Below are 18,064 nucleotides of genomic sequence, written 5' to 3'. Positions count from 1 at the left end.
GATAGGGGAGTGAGGGAAGAACTAAGATCGTTACCTGTTTGTTTGGCGCCATCTACTAATCCATGGAAGACCATAGTTCGTGAGCTCAAGAATTACTCTATTTATGAAGGATACTAGGATTACATAGAAGATGATGCACTAAAACAAGCTACACGATTTTATCCTCCGTGAATAAACAAGACAATGTCTAGGCAAAAATATTAAAGAAAGGCGCTGCTTGGGAGGCAACCCAATGCCCTTTATTTTAGTTTCCTTATGTTTTTGGAGTTTTTATTAAGTGTTAGTTGCATTTAGTGATTTGTTATTTTTGGTGGCAGAAAGCTGGCAGTTAGATGTGTCCACGCTAAGTGGTCACGTCTAAGGAAGGAAGTTTGGAATTGATGGACAGAAGACTCTCCAGTAGTTAGGCGTGCCCACGCTAGATGGTCACGTTTAAGGGAGGCAATTCTCGTCTATGGTCAGAAAACTCTTTGGTAATTAGGCGTGCCCACGTCATGTGGTCACGCTTAAGGAGCTCAATTTTCGAAAACTGGTTAGAAAACTCTCTAGTAGTTAGGCGTGCCCATGCCAGGTGGTCATGCTTAAGGATCTTCATTTCGGACGGTTGGTCAGAAGATTCGAAGGCAGTTAGGCGTGCCCATGCCTAACACAGGAGTTCCTTTCTTCAAAAAAAAAAAAGAAAAAAAAAGCCCATGGTTCTTCTTTCTTTGTCTTTTTCTTCTTCTCTCCCTTTCCTTTTTATTCCTTTCTTTTCTTTTCCAGTCACAAGACCGCAACCAATGGACCTCAAATTCCATCGCTACCATTGCGCTGCTCATCGTGGGTTGTCGATTCCTGATTATCACTAATTATCGTACATAATTTTTCCTCATCCATCGTGAGCCACCCGACATCCTTAGCTGCCGATCATAGCCTTCATCTTCATCAGTTTTGCCATCAAGCTCTACATTTCTTTTGTCTCTCGCCTACAACTATGCCACAACTCCTCTTTGATGATCAGGGAAGTTTCGTTGTCCCTTTTTGCTCTGAATTTTATTCTTTATTGCTTACATTGGGGATAATGTAAGGTTTATGTGTGGGGGGAGTAGTATATCGGTGTTTTATTGAAAAAAGTGCAAGTGTAGGCATTTTTGTTGGAATTTTTTGTTTGACTTTGTTGAATTTTATCCAATTTTTGCCTATCTTTGTGCATATTTGTGATTATTCCTGATAAACGATGGTTAGATGTCTCAAATTTTTCTACTGCCAAGATTTTATACTCTAAGGTGTTAGGTATGACATGGTTAAGTTTAAGGGTATCTCTTTGGTGAATATTTGAGACTTTGTAACTTTTGCACTTTTTGGTTAACATTTCTAAGTATTGTAAATATTTGTCTAGCATTTTTTGTGCAAATTGGTTCAGCTATTAATCTTAGTTCTCCATGTTTAAGAAATGAAGCGGGTTTGTGTGATTTTTAATTTTAATTTGGTGCTTATTTATGAATAGTATTCGGCTATACTCCACTAGTATTGTTGCCTAGTAACCGGGGGTCTTCACCACAAGTGTTGATTTTCGCGTTAAAAAGCGACGATAACTACGAGTATGTGGTCTTTTAGTGATAAAAGTTGAGTAACCGGGCTCCTTCATTTGGCCAATGTCGGAGTTCGCGTCAAAACGCTTAAATGGCTAAAGACTAAGCATTCCCCCTAAAAAAAAAGTGTGGGAATATTTTAGAAAAAAAAGTGCTAATAGTGAAAAATGTGAATGAATTGTTAGCCCGCTGATCCATGAATTTTATTGTTGAGATTTTGCTTAATAGTCGAACCATTTGCTAAAGGATGCTAGTTGAATATTTTATATTCTTAGATTAGTTAGTCATAAATTGAAAGAGTTCTTGATCTTGAAAGCTAGTTGGAGAGATATTTCTTGAAAATTGCCACTAATACTTGACATGTGTTTTAATTGTAGTTTGGCAATAGAAGATTTGAGCAATAACCATTGTTTGAATTTGATTATTTGATTTGTGCTCTCATGCTTGAGGACAAGCATGGTTTAGGTGTGGGGGAAATTGATATGTTACATTTTTGTCATTAATTCTATGATTATTTTCCTCTTTTATTATACCAAATATTGTATTAATTGATAGATTCTACTTATATTTGGTATTTGGTACTAATTGTAGGAAGGTGGAGCAAAAAGAGATAAAAGATGTGATTTTTCAAGAGTTTCTCAATTCAAAATGGAGTCTACAAGGATTATTGGCAGAAGATTAGGAGGAAGTCTATTTGGTTTCAAAAAGATAAAAATTAGGAAAATGATAGGATGGCCAGCCCGTGTGATTAATACTCGAAGGAGTCAGCTATTACGTGGACTAGAAACTTGGCTTTCATATGACCAGTAGTTGTTTCCTTAAAAATTCATCTTTCTTTTTACTAGAAAAAAAAAAGAGCATTGTATTTGGTATGGACTTCTCTCCTTTAGCCGACTTTGGGGAGGACAAAAAGGCCGGATCCCGCGTGATTAAGGGTGGGAACTCTTGGAAGAAAAAAACGGCCGTCACTTGCTGCGGCTGATTTTGGGCTTACTCTTAGTTAGTTTGTGGAGAAGGAACCAATGGTTATCAAGGGAGTCCTGCGGATTCCCCTTGAGAATGTGTAGCTGAATCTCCGTTTTCTAGTCAAGGGGATAACTGAAGATTTGGTTCAATAATAACTGTGAGATCTGAATTATTTTAACTACTTCCTTCATTTGTTGGTATTTGTGTGTTTTCTGCTTTTAATTGTTGGTATAGCTATCGTGTATGATTGAATAGGTGCGCAATATTTAATTATTCATGTAGGCTATTTGCTAATTAGGGGTAGTTGAATCCGTAATTGTTCGATTACCTCTGTCCCGGTAGCAACTGGCATAATTAGGTTTATGTCAGGGAAACATATGATTTAATTTAAACAAACCCTCGTAGCGTGTTTGTTAGTTAGGATTGGGTCTTTCAAATTATTAATGCAATCTAGAAATTAAATCCTACGGTCGTACCTAGGGTTGTTTTCGGGTTAGAGAAATAGTTAACGGTCGTACTTTAACTGTCGAGAAATTAAGGAAAGGTTGATTGTTTATCGCGTGTATGACAGCTATAGCCAATCTATTAATAAAAGTTGGAATTATCTATGAATAGATGATCAGTGCATGAACCATTTCTGAAGTGTACCTTTGGCTAGAGCTCTCTTAATTATTTCTTTTAATTATTCTCTACATTTAATTTACTTAGTTGGCATTTAATCCCAAAACCCCCCATTAATCTTGACTTGAAAAGAAACAAATTTCTGGCTAGTCCCTGAGGAGACGACCCTGCTTACCACTGTCTACTAGTTAGTGAATTCAGTTAAATAATTAATTCAAGTATATCGGATTAAGTAAACTCTTCGGGAACAGGGTGAATCAAGTAACCCATTATACACCTAGAGTCCCTGCTTCAGTACTAGAATTGATTATTGACTGCTTCAAGTGGTAGTTAGGTTTTATTTATTATTATTGCACAGGTTCGACACCTGTCAGTTTTTGAAATATATTTCTAGTTACCTTTTAAAATTAAAATATTTTAAAGTACTTTTTAAAAATTAATACTACCACCCACAACCACCACCGCCACCATCTCTATCCACCATTGCCAGCACCTTCTCCTTCCTCCTTTGTAGGGAGGGGGTGGTGACGGTGATGGTGATGGATGGAGGTGGTGGCAGTGGTGGGTGGTGGTGATAGAGGAAAAATGTTATAGAATTATATTTTTTATTTTTATGTATATTTGTGAGTTATTTTTGATATATTGTATGAATGAGATGTTTGATATATTGTTTGGATGAAATGTATTTGAAAAATTAGTTTTTGAAACATAGGTTAATTCAAACGGAACTATATATGCATTAATGGTAGAAATTGCATCAACCACACACAGATACAAATAGATTTGAATGACAAATGTTAGACACTATAGATGTGAAAAATTAATAGAATATTACACTATAAAACCCTTAAAATACTTAAAAGATAATGCACTCATAGCTCACAAAATTATCTATGCAAGCTTCCAACTGCATTGCTTGCTTTTTTCTAGATCTGTTAATGAACTGATTCAAACTCAAATATTAAAGTGATATATAATGAAATAGATATGAGGAATCTCAAATTTGACAATCAAAATTTTTAAAAAATTTAGATCTAATAAAAGAACTATAGAAACTCTCACTAGAAATTACTAAAGGAAGAAAAAACTCTTACTAGGAATTCCTAGAAGAGAAAAAACACTCAGTAGAAAACTTTAAGAAAGACTTTATTGCAAAGACAAAAATAAAAGAAAAAAGACATGAGAGGGAGGGAGGGAGGGAAATCGAGGAAATAATTAATCTCCCTCCTAGGGAAGAAGGCGATATTTTGCTTGCAAGAGAAGGAAAAGTTAGAACCAATGAAGAGAGTTTAGATTTTAAGAGGTATTCTTCTCTTAAAGAGAATTTAGTCAATACAATTCTCGAGATACAACCTATTGTGTATATCGAAACTTCATTGGCTGGGATGGCTATTCAAATTCAGAATGCAGTTAACTTCTGGGAGATTTTCTTCTATGAATGTTCTTTCAGCCCATAAAAATGTACCATTGTGGAGTTTTTTCATTCTTTTTTTTAAAGCAGCATTGTAAGTTAGATGTGATATGTTGACACATTTATATGATTTAGTGTCACTTACTGAATGGAATAATTGTGTTGCTCTCTTACATGTAGCTGTGTACGGCATTATTAAAAGGTGTTGCAGTTTTTCTTTATTGGCTTGGATATTGCTGTGACCAATCTATTACAATTTCATTTTCGAACCGTGTTTTGCAGTTCTAGCGTATGGTAACGACTTGGAAAGCGTATATTGATTTATTTCCTTATTTTGCAGCTGCGATTCCGTCTTATTGTTTGGTTAATGATTTCTGAAATTTTACCTTTAAGCTTGAGAGGGCAACGATTCAGTATAGCAATTGTGGTGAATTTGGTTACAAATGCGCTAGTGACATTTGCATTTTCTCCTCTCAAGGTGCAAAATTAACTTATATATCCCACATCGGCTGGCAAAAGAGTAAAGGAATAATATATAACGTCCGATCTATCGAACTATTAATAGCTTTTGATTAAGCATTTTGAATCCGTGATTTCTACTCAAACGATTATTGGGCCAGCCTAGCGGGTGCAGATTATTACAAATGATAACGGTCTCTTTTCTTTAGAGGGAACTCTAAAGTTGTTTTCAAAGAAAAATGAAATTAGTACTTTATATTTGCATGGTCAAGAGAAAGAAAAAGAAAAATGAAATTAGGACTCTAAAGCTGTCTTGACAGGAGGACTCTATTTAAAGTTGTCTTAATAACTCTTATTTCGCATGGTCTTCGAAAACTTTAAAGTAAAGAAAAATGAAATTAAGACTCTAAAGTTGTCTTAACAACCTCTTATCTCACATGGTCTCCGAGGAATCTAAATTATTCTTATCAGTCTCTTCTTGAAAAAAGAAAAATGAAATTGATTGAGAAAAGTCTAACAAAGATACAAAAGAAGTTGCTAAACCGTCTTAAAAGGTAGCTTGTCAAATTTAGCAGCAAATTTGTTACAATATAATTCATTTCGAAAATAAAGCTTCAATTTTGTATTACTCCCTCCGTCTCAATTATTTAGTTATGTTTCGAGAATTCAACTTTTTAAAAATAGTAACTTGACTGTGATGTTTGTGTTTCTCTTTTCAATTTTATCTCTACAAATTAAAAATTTAAATTTGAATGGTAATATAGAGATAATTAGAAAGAAGGACTATATTGAAAAGAGAAACTAAAAGGTGTTTTGACTTTTTCAACGTGACAAATATTTTGGGACATTCCAAAATGGAAAATAAGATACTTTCAATAGGACGAAAAGAGTATTTAGATAACTTTAACAATCATAGAAAAGAACTGATGAGTGGAGTAATTTTATAGTCATTAAATTTCATGACCTTGTTTGGATTGTGATTTGGTGCATTAAAATTTTTACGTTTTTCATTTATATATTTTCTAATTACTTTTTTATCCTGCATATATCAAATTGCTACAGTATATATTTCTATGGAAATTCTTAAAAATAGTAATCCAAACCGGTCTAAAACTCCTTCACTTTAAACCGTATAATATAATTCAAAAATATTATTGTTACCCTAGAAGTTGCTTTGCTCCTACCCCACCATCATATATGCACATATGCTAAAGCACATGCTGCCTTTTTTTCCGTTTCCTTCCAATATTTTAAAGGAAGCTAATTAAATTTAAAGCACAATCTGATTTTAAGTTGAGATGATTCCTTAATACGACTCTTCATATTCTTATCGAAAAAGAAATGCTGCTTAGTGGAATTGGTCCTGGTATCCTGCTATATATGTCCATGACAGACAAAAGGTTGTAGGTTGTAACTGGGAAATAGTTTTGATACACGTTGCTTTTCTGTGATTGAAATGAAAATATACAACATTTTTTTCATTTTGTTTTGGATAAGATTCATTGGGTTGCCTTTTTTTTTTCCTTTTTTTTAGAGGCTTGCAGTCTAATATTTCAGTAACACTTTATTTTTCTGAAAATTCGGTAATGCCAACCTAGTACCTTATTGCAGTCTTTTTTTTAATTATTTAATTGAAGATTGGAAGGAAATTCTTATGGCCCACCCAGTAGGCCAGTACCCCATCCATTGCTATGTGAATCATTGATTCAAGCAAACACACAAGATCATCACAGCTGGAGAGTGATGGGCGAGGAACCATACGATTCCCAAGATCCTAGCAGTTATCAGAGAAATGGAAGAAAAACAACTTGAGCATTTCAGTCATGAGGAACACCCTCTGATCCTGTGTGAATTGCAGAAGGAAAACGATGACGGTAGCATTGATCAAAAATCAGCAGTCTGTTATGGGTGTCAGGAGCAAATCTTGGGTCCTGCAGCATACTGTTGCTTTGCTTGTGATTTCTTTCTTCACAAAAGATGTGCAGAACTTCCGCGACAAATTACGCATCCGATGCACTCCTTGCATCCTTTAGTCCTCCTTGGGAGGCCAGCTTATTCCTCGGGTTGTTGTTCTTGCAATGCGTGCGGCCAACATTGGAAGTATTTCACCTACCACTGTTCCTTGTGCGAATTTGATCTCGATGTGTCGTGTGCTATTTTGGATCAGCGGGAAATTAAGCTCGATTGTCATGACCACCCTCTTCGACAGCAGAGACCAGCCGATATCTATTGTAATGCTTGCGATAAGGATGGCAAAGATTCATCTTATCTGTGCGCTATTTGTCCATTTTGGATCCACAAAAAATGCGCCTTGCGGCCAACAACTGTGAAGCACAAGGATCATAATCACCCACTCCTACTGGCTTATTCTCTTCCGTCTGACTACCGTAGTTTTGAAAAATCTTGCCCTGTTTGTCGCGAAAAGGTACATCCGAGTCGTTGGGTCTATTATTGCGGTCCTTGCAGATACTTCGTCCATATCACATGCGTTGTGATATCTCAAGAGGATGAAGGGCAGCTAAGTGAAGATATTGAATATCCTATCTCGTAAGAGCTTTTCTTTGTTTTGCTTGCTATTGTTAACGCAATGGTTGATTCTTTAGCTCTTTTTTTTAACGCCTCCAAAAATTTAGTTTTTTGCCCTTTTACCATAATCATGACGAAATATTTTTGGCATCCTAACCTCTGAATTTCTTGTCTTGTGGGTTGCTAGAGGAGAACAAGATCAAAATGTGGTGAAACTACCATCCAGAAACGCGGCTCAAGAATTGATCGCCCGTTTTCTTCTCAAGAAAGATAAGATCAGTAGCAGTAATGACTCAGGCAAAACGAATATTTTAGAAGAGATATTTATGGATTCACACAGGAAGCATCCGCTTGTTCTTTCAGAGAAAGTATAGAACTTACATGAGATAAAGAGTACTACTAGTGATGATGATCAGGAAGAAGCAAAAGCATTATTGTTAGTATGTGACGTGTGCATTGAACCTATTAGCTCATCTGATGATCTTCGCTACTATGCTTGTGCCGAGTGTGGTTACTTTGTCCATTTAACTTGTTCTAAGCTTCCCCCTGAATTGCACATTCCAAAGCATCCCCAGCACCCATTCTCCTTGACGTGTAAATCGAGTGCAGTTGGTCGTTTCATATGCAGGGCATGTCGTTGGTGGACCAATGCTAACTATTATAAATGCAAACCTTGTGAACTAAGTATTTGTATCAAGTGTGTGAGTGCTAGCATGATGACTAGTGTCAAACACAATGGTCACAAGAAGCACCTCTTGACTCAATTTCAAAGTTCAGACCCCATAATTTGCACGGCATGCGGTCTCCGAAGAAGTAGTCGGTTTGCTTGTGAGGATTGCCATTTCTATGTGTGCTATGACTGTGCTCTGCTGCCTCCTACAACCACGCAAAGATGGGACAAGCACCCACTTCACCTGATATATCCTCCATATTTTGAGCATCCTGAGGAATTCTACTGTGTGCTCTGTGAAAAAGAAATCAACCCAAATTGTTGGATGTATCACTGCCGTGAATGCGACTACTCATTGCATCCATTGTGTGTTCCCCAAATTGGGAAGTTCAGACATACGAAATATGGACGCTCCCTAAATGTGAATAATCATTCTCATCCTCTCACTCACGTTCCCGAAGCAAAATACAAATCCTTTTGTGGGAGCTGCGACAACAAGAGGTTGGATTGGGAACCGGCTTTCGAATGCGAATCGTGCAGATTTTATCTCTGCCCATTTTGTGCTCGCCGAAGGGAATTGACTGATGATGAAGAATGACACACTCGTGTTTTTGTAACTGATTTTCACTTATATATTTATGAATTGCTTGGAGGTTCAAATAAAGTAATTAGTCAACTTGCAGATCACACTACTAGTTTTTTGGTGGTGTCTTTTGTTAATCTATTATTTCCGTAATTTATGCAACAGATCTCGTTTTAATACCCCAATAATTGGTAATTGCACTCCCCCGTCTTCCTTTCCTATCCGAACCACTCAATATTTAATAAAATACAATAAGAATGAAAGGTAAAGATAATTGATTAAAAAGTTCAAATGAAATGTTATTTCAAGCATGAAAATGCAATTATTAACTTCCACTAAGGTATAGAACTTTCTGATTATTCTTTGAAGGATTGTTGTTCTTTTTCCTTTTGTTTCATTTTATATATAGATAAATATAGATATAGCATTTACATGCTTAGAATTGAAGTTATTATTATGGAATTAACATTACAAATTTTCCCAAAAAGAGACGACTTCCCCACTTCCACCTAATTCTCAAAACCAAGGCAACTTCGCCACTTTCAAATTCCTCAATTGCCATTTCTACTATCTAAATTTCAAATTTCAACAATGCATCAAAGAGGAGTGTTGCTGCCCCCATTGCTGGAGGTTCAACTTCCAGATTTTATATTGTTATGTCAAAGGTTTTTTTTTATTTAATGTCAAAGTTATCCTTCTCTAGTTGATTTGTAACTTAGACTTGAAATTGAAAGGAGTATTTTTGTCATCTTTACAAAAATTGCTGTGAAATAAAATTGGAATAATGGCCGTATCATTTACCTTCGGAGAAAATAATGACCTATTGGAGAATTAAGTCATGTTATTTGATTTGGGTGATTTCACAAAATATTACTTGTTCTGTTTAATGATAGTTTCAAGTAATTCATCACTTGCATAAATGATTTTAGCCAACAAAACCTAAGATTATTTTTTCAAGCAACAATATAATGCTTGTAGCCACACGTCATCTGAAAGGAAAAAAAAAAAAGGAACAATTATGGATCACAAACATTACTTAACTGAGTATAATTATCTCTGATAGGAAAATGAGGAAATATATATTTCTCATGTCACACCATTTTTATTCCTCTTTATAGATGATTATAATTAAGCCCATTGGTGGGATCAGTACACATGCGAATTATAACTCAACAACATTGCAACTAAGGTGCAAAAAGAACTCAGTTCAATCACGCTACTCACTAACTTGTGCAATTAAAATTCAAATTCTAAATCACGTTGACCATATACGAGTCGAATTTGTATGTCCGCAAGTTCAAGTTCAAACTTTACATGCTAGGCTCGAAAGCTCGTCAAGAATTTTGCTCTAAGACTAGGAAGAGGAATGGAAAAAAACTGTACTCAAAATCTCGTCATACTTTATATATGTTGGATAATTTTTTTTATGTGAAATGTTGATTATAACCCTTGCCTAAAATTATATAAATTACTAATCTATATTACTTAACCTTGGTTGAATTCAATTGAACCAAATCTAGTTGAGTTTGAATTTGAAAACTCAAATATTTTAGCTCAAGTTCGAGTAATCCACAACTTGAACTCGACTTGACTCATTCGTTTGCATCCCTAATAGCAACAGTTACATCTAATAATTCAAAAATAACATATAAATAGGACATACTCACACTCAGTGGCAATCCAATCTAAGACCTCTAACATCTGTGCACCACATCAGTGAATTTTAACTGATAGAATGTTAATTTATGTTAGCAACTCGAAAGAAATAATGTTTCCAATTTCTTCAAGCGCAAGCAGATTACAGAAGATGTCAATGCCAAAGAATTTGAAACAATTGTAGAATTAAATGAAGCCAAAGAATCTTATTAAAACAAAAACTTAAAAAGTACTCTGATAGATGTATTCTTTGGGTTTTCTAGCAAAAAATGTCGCATCACCACAACAAAACTATGAATAAATTGCCTAAACAAACCACCCCAAGGCTTAATCTTTCTCTATCGTTTCAACAAAATATGCACTAAACATAAATTAGCCTCAAGAAAAGGTAACCGCACAGCTATCAACATCTAAGCATTGAAAAGATGCGCCGTAACAACATGATGTCCAGCCTCAATTTCTTGACATTTAAATGTCAGCTGCAAGAAAGTTCTGAGATAAAGTAACCTGCCAAAAAACACCCCAGTAAGTATCCACTTCTTTTTCTCACGCATTGGGAAGTTATATTGATTTTCTGCCAGCCAAAAAACATCTTAACATCTTAAGAAAAGCTAATGCTCATGTAAAAGATAATTCCAGTATTGTACTAAAAGTGTCAGGCACAGGAAAAATGCCCCCGGGCAGCAGAGGGAGATAGAGGCATCCTCTAGCGTGCCCCCAATGCATGGGGCGTTCTCCCTAGCCTCCAGGACCAATTTATCACACTTTGGACCTCTTCTGCAAAAACTCCTTAGCACCAAAGTATATTGTTGACACACCAAAGAAACTCTCAAGAAAAGAATGTAAAATTTGAAATTTTACTCATAAAAGACTTCATGTACATAAAGTGTGGGAGATTATGTTGGTGAACGATGCACACACAAAGCATTAGCAGAAGGAATATGTGAAAAGCAAAGGAGAGAAGAATAAGAAAGTGAACGGCAGTGCTTCTCAATGTTTATGATTAGGTATTCTATGGATTCTCTTTCAATTTCAAAATTCAGTGTAATAAATTGCTCAGCAAATAAATAACTATGAGAAAAACACTGAACATTTTAAGAAAAATTGGAGAATTCACACACGTACTTTTCTAAGCTCTAACAGCAAAAAAGATAGTGAAGGTCATAAAAAAACAGAAAAGCTGGTAAGCTACATAATACCCATTTTCAAGTAAAAAGCAGGCAAAGAGTACGATAGTGAATCCAAAAAACATGGATAACTCCAGGAAGAATTCCTAGACTTTAAAAGTAATCATCATGAGCAATCATTTACTAATTCAGAATTTGCAAAAGATGAATGAACAGTCAAGAAGTATAATCAACGGAGTGCAAATTGGAAACAATGGGTAGCTTACCTCTCGCAAGGGAATAGACTGAGAAGTCAGGTGCACCAGCACTGATCGACCAGGCATTAAGATTCAACTGGCACTGCAACTGTTATACATAAAAATTAAATAGACCAAGTGAATAACAGCTGTAACTTCAAGAGTGATAGCTTTGGTTCTTGGTGGTAAATGCTAGATAGCCCAGAACTATCAGTTAAATAATTCCAGATAAAGCCCAGAAGAGCTGGGAAGGTAACTATTGGCAACAAATTGCTGATAGCCCAATGTCAAAGATTTAAGATACCACATGACATTGGATTGGAATAACAATAGCACTATGGAATCAGCAACTACATCAAAAACAATCTCTTCTAACATGATCATAAAAAACAAAATAAAAAACAGACCTGTACAACATACTCACTTCTTTACACCCAAATTTTATTTTAGCGGCTGGTTTTTGAATAGAAAACAAAACTCACCCAAAATCACATTAGAAGACGCCATCTCATGATTACAAGGCCTGTCCCAACTCTCAACCATCATCTATTACAATCAGATGCCCGTTAGGCCTTGCCCAAGTCTCTTGCTGGAAGCCTTGCCCAAATTGTATAAATACACTGCCAAAACTTCCAGCCCAGAACACTCTGCACCCATTTACTCAAAGACGCCACCACTAGTGCGTCGTCAGAAGGAAATACATAGCATTCTCCAAATGACAAACCTACACAAAGCTATAAATAGAGTGCAGGAAAAAAAAAAAAAAGAAACATACAGAAAACAGTGTATTACTTAACCAAAAAATCCCAAAAAAAAAATTGCATAAATAAATATACTTAAAACAGGGGAGGGAACGAGAAAAAAGCATCAGCAGCAGTCAACTATGGTGCACAACCATCAGTGAGCAAGTTCAAGCAACACCAAGCTTCAATGAAACTAACTAATTTAATGGAATTAATAAAGAATGAATATAGTCTAAATCACTAGGTATACTACATGAGAGGTGATACGCATCATCTGCTGTATAGAGGTAGCAGAGTAGTAGAATTGGAAGTTACCAAAGAACAAATACAACTAAACAGAACCAACCAGATATACAAATACTAGATGCAAAAGAGAAATAAGTTACTCTGCAATGAAGCTTGAGTGATGATGATCAGAGGATCAATTTGAGTAATCCCTTCTTTATTCACCATCCTTAGTGCATTCGAAATTTCACCAACCCGCAGGACCGCTTGCTCTGTAAGAGCTAGTATATTTTCATGACCCGATGTCTCCTGTGAAGAAATTGATCAAATTTAGATGTCACAACTGTTACTTCAAACCCAGTATTACACTCAAACAAAGACATGTCCCAACATTAATAGCATTAGGAAGCAATCTCAAGATTTCAGACCTTAAACCCATCTTCTGACTCTGATGTCTAAACCTCTAAAGAAAGAAACAGAGAGAATTCCAAAAGGTACTATACACATTTAACCATTTCTTTACCATTTTCATTGATTCGCAAAGAGAAAGGAAAAGACAAAAAGAGAAGTTATTTCCGTTACATGATTCCACACATGAATCAAATTTTAGGTTAAGTACTTTGTCATTCAAAAATTCAACAAACTCTAATTTCCGGATTCAAGCATTCCTTATTTAAGGCAGTGTTATCCAAGGATATGACTAAGAGATAGGATGATGAAATTTTAAATTAATTTATCCTTACATATAATATAAAATTATACTCTCATAATTATATAACCTTAATATAACATGAATAGAATATGTTTGAAAATAATCCTATTCTGTGCTTAGTTGGAGATTAATTATATAACATGAATGGATGAGATATGATTACTATTTTAATGATCAAAATATCCCTTAATTTGTAGGATCATTTTAATAAAGTAATTTAATAATTTATAACTTTTATTAAAATAAAGTAATTTGAAACTTTAGAATTGTAAAATAAATTAATGGTTTTGATATATAAAAATTTTCATTCACTCAAATTTAGCCCATTCAGGCCCTTAAAAATAGGTTTTAACCTAGTTTTTGAATCTAAATTTGAAATTCAATTAAATAATAAGCTGAGTTTGGTTTAGTTAGGGTTAAATTGAATAAAATTCAACCCATTTAAGAGTTTTAAGTGCGCTCAACCCAATATAAAATATTTTTCTTTCGGCTGAACTTGTACTCATTGAAACCCTCATTTGCAAAATCCAATTGATAAGATTATTTATTTATATAGAATTTGGTTAAGAAAATAAAGTTATTAAGGGCAATTTAGTCCAAGGCAAAATATTCCTTTTATTACGATGTACTTAGGGGCAAATTTGTCAAAAAATTTTAATTAATTAATAGGGGTAAATGTGTCATAAAATTTAAAATAATGAATAGGGGTAAAATAGTAAAAAAATTTTAATATAATTAGTAAGGGCAAATTAGTCCATTTATTATCATATTATTATATAAAAGTATGGTTATATAATATTCAATCTATATTTGTATCATTTGCAAGGTCAAATTAATCCAAATATTGCTATGTTGATAGTCGGAGCTAATTAGTCAAAAAAAACTTTAAATTAATTAGTATGGATAAATTAGTCCATTTATGTTATATTAGTATGTGAGGACAATGTTATATAATTATAAGAGTATAAATTTATATTATTTGTAAGTATAAATTAGTCTAAATTTTCATCATCTTATCTCTTAGTCACCCAAGATGACTAATATCACCTCCCCTATGGGATTATTTTATCTCATGAATAGAAAATTAATTCGGTTAATTGGGATGTGTCATCCCAAGTGTAAAAATGCAATCAAACATGGAACGATACAAAATGATTGATTCAATCCTGTGTCATCCCATGAACCAAACGAATCGTAAATGACTTGGATTATTAATCCGAAAATGACTAAATTCAGGATTAATAATTCAAAAATGACTCATCCAATCTCATCTAGGCTGCGAACCAAACGCACCCTTAGGATTCGTTCGGTTCATAGGTTACGAACCAATCTTGTGTCATATCATATTTGGTTGCATTTTATATAACCATACTCTCACATAATAATATGATAATAATGGACTAATTAGCCCCTACTAATTATATTAAAAATTTTTGACTAATTTGCCCCCATTCATTATTTTAAAAATTTTGACTTACCCCTATTAATTAATTTAAATTTGTTTTACTGATATGCCATATTAACATCACAATAGAAGGGCTATATTGCTCTTGGATTAAATTAACCTTACTAAGCTTATTTTCTAAACCAAATTCTATATAAATGTATAACCTTATCAGTTGGGTTTTGTGAATGAGGATTTCAATAATAAGTTCAAACTCAGTTCAAAAGAAGTCTTCTATATTAGCTTGAGTTTGGTTCATTTAAAGCTTTTAAATGTGTTAGGTTTTAATTGATTTAACCCTAATTTAGCCAAAACTCAACTCATTATTTAATTAGATTTCAAATTTATGTTCAAAAACTTGGTCAAAATGTATTTAAGGACTCGAATGGGCTAAGTTTGAGTGAATACAAAATTTTAAAGATCAAATCCTTTATTTACTTTATAATTCTAAAGTTTCAAAGTACTCTATTTTAATACAAGTTATAAATATTATCAAATTATTTTATTAAAAAAATCTACAAATTCAAGGTTACTTTGGTCATTAAAATAGCAATCCTATCTCTAACCAAACACAGAATAGGATTATTTATCAACATATTTTATCCAAACTAGAACCAACCAAACACTAAAATAACTTAGATTATTTATCCGGAGATGACTCAATCCAAGATTAATAATCCAAGGATGAGTCATCTCATCTCATCTCATCCAGTTCGCGAATCAAACTGATACTTAGTACTTGTAAACAGTGTGTCACTACAAGACCCATATAACCAACTCGCTGTCAAACCTGCTGCAGAATTCCCTTCTCTAAGAAAATAGCAAAACTTTGATCAAGTGCCATAGAAATCTACACTTATCGGAGATCATTTGCACTAGAACATTGGAATCCAGCTCAATTTCAATCTTTGAGATTCACATTTGAAAACAAACTTGCAGACCATGAATCAAAGCGTGAAATTCAACTTGTAAACTTGACAAGTACCCTAACTTGATAGAAAAAGCTAGAACAAAATTCTCTCCTGATTCCTTAACACACCTCCTCCATCTCTAATTCTCGAATTCCCCCTAGAATTGCCATCCGTACTAAGCTTAAACCATTGGGTGAAGGGTTCAAACACCTTACATCCGAGTACCACAACAGATTTCAAATTCCCAACAGTTAAAAATTTGTTTTTATTAGATCATTCTAGATTTATTCACCTTTATTTCATGCAAACAGTTTGAAAATTGTCTTTCATCACTTCTTGGTACCTTATAGATTCTATACTAATAGTTCAACAACTCTTTCAAGACTAATTATTCATTAAAATTCTTACTTCTTTTCTTGTCTAATAAAAATGTCTCCAATCATTTTTTTTCCAGCAAGTCATATGAAGAAACTCGAGTAAAGAAAGACTAAACAAATGTAAACAAACAAAGGAAACGTGGTTGGAAAAAGATAGAGAAAAGTATAAACAAAGGCAACATAAATTAGCTTAAAGAGACAAAAAGAACTCTAGGAATCGTATGTTACTAGTGCACTCTAGTTAAAGAAAACAGTATCAAACATAAATTGGTCATTCCAACATTATAATAATAGTGCAGTGCACAAAATATATATTTTAGAAATGTTTGCCAAACTTTTTTTAACTAACTTGAACTTTGTACTTTAGTCCCTCACTATTGAAATGATGTATTTTGGTCCCTATATTTGAGATTTTGTCTCCACTTAAGACTTATAAAATATGGGTCTGGCCCATCACATGTCTAAAATACAGCATTTTTACCCAAAACTCATTTTTGGTGACATACCTAAAACTGTAATTTTGACATAATTTGAATTGAAACACAAAAACTAGTAGTTGAGGTACCTGCTTTCATATTCAAAATTCTGGTTTGTAATTTTTAAATGTCAAAAATTTTGAGTTTGATTAGAAAATTTTTGCAAAATATTTTAACTACGTAGAAGTGAAATGCTCTGCTTTGTGTTTAAAATTTAACTTGAGGTGATTTCAGAATGCAAATGATTGTTTTCTCATTAACATTAAAAGAATATTTTCTTCTGTCAACATACTTCGGGTGAAATTTAGGAGCATTATAAATTGTTTTAGATTTTAGAGTATTTTGTCTAAATCGATTGCATGCAAGCTAAGGTAGTTTCAGCCATAATTTTGTTTTTAAATTGCACTAATAGTAAGTTTTGTGACTATTATACTATTTTACGCATATAATCACAATATGTTGGTGTATTTATTTTAGTCATTTCAATTGAAAATGTGGTTGGAAATAAGTTCTAAAATGATGATATGTGAGGGAGCGAACTTATGTTATTAGTGAGAGAATGCAAAACACTGAAAAAGAGGGGCCCAAAAAAAATAGTCAAACAAATTAGTGAGGAGGGGACTAGGCTAGTGTAAAACTAATTAAATTTAACTTGCACAATTTTCCCATTTCAAATGCATAATATGATCCTTGTCTTTTGATGTAAGAGTTCACGATTCTCAGTTTTATTTTTCACGATCCTCAGTTCTTATGCTTAGATTTGTCTTTGTTAGATATCACTCCATATTCCTTCACCTTTATTTTATTCAAGCGGTTAAAAAAGTCTTCTTTCACTACTTCTTGATACCTTATACATACTAGTTTAATTATTTACAACAATTCTCACTTTTTTCTCATCTGATAAAAATTTCTCCAATCAAATTCTCTTTTCCAGCTTTTTACATGAAGAAAATAAAGCAAAGAGAGAATAAACAAATACAAGAAGTTTGCTTGGAGTACCACAGGAAAAAAAGATTAGATAAAGGCAATGCAAATAAGGCAAAACAGACACACAAAAAAACACATAGAATCATATGTTGTGTACTCTAGTAAAGAAAGTAACATCAAACATAAATTGGTTATTGCATAGATATCATTCTGCTACCTTCAAGAAAAGAATGCTACCTTCAAGTAAAGAATAACAAACTACCTTTGCGTATGAATCCTGAAAAAATGAAGGCTGAGAAAGCAAAACTAATTGTATTTGTAGTCTCCAATTATTTCAAAATTTTGTTTTATCCATTGAACTTGTTTGTGTAGATTCATCCATTAAGTTTCAAAATATGCACTATTAATTTGGTCAGCTTGTCA

General features: G+C 33.7%; 1 protein-coding gene across 1 annotated transcript; it reads left to right on the top strand.

Annotated features, from left to right (window-relative positions):
* The first annotated feature begins 6,820 nt into the window (after nt 1–6,820).
* Nucleotides 6,821–8,167, top strand: LOC113780113. Its single transcript, XM_027325930.1, has 2 exons — nt 6,821–7,575; nt 7,742–8,167. The coding sequence occupies exons 1-2, from the start codon at nt 6,821–6,823 to the stop codon at nt 7,926–7,928; spliced, it is 942 nt and encodes a 313-aa protein (XP_027181731.1). The 3' UTR covers nt 7,929–8,167.
* The last annotated feature ends 9,897 nt before the right edge of the window (nt 8,168–18,064 follow it).

This window comes from Coffea eugenioides, chromosome 8 (assembly GCF_003713205.1).
Source record: "Coffea eugenioides isolate CCC68of chromosome 8, Ceug_1.0, whole genome shotgun sequence".
In the NCBI taxonomy this organism is placed as follows: domain Eukaryota; kingdom Viridiplantae; phylum Streptophyta; class Magnoliopsida; order Gentianales; family Rubiaceae; genus Coffea; species Coffea eugenioides.
This window is presented reverse-complemented; position numbering and strand designations above follow the sequence as displayed.

What these genes read in the sequence shown, in the direction of transcription:
- LOC113780113 (XM_027325930.1), top strand. Translation starts at nt 6,821, where the DNA reads ATGGAAGAAAAACAACTTGAGCATTTCAGTCATGAGGAACACCCTCTG. An exon ending in GATATTGAATATCCTATCTC is followed by an intron (nt 7,576 to 7,741) that starts GTAAGAGCTTTT and finishes GTGGGTTGCTAG; the next exon opens with AGGAGAACAAGATCAAAATG.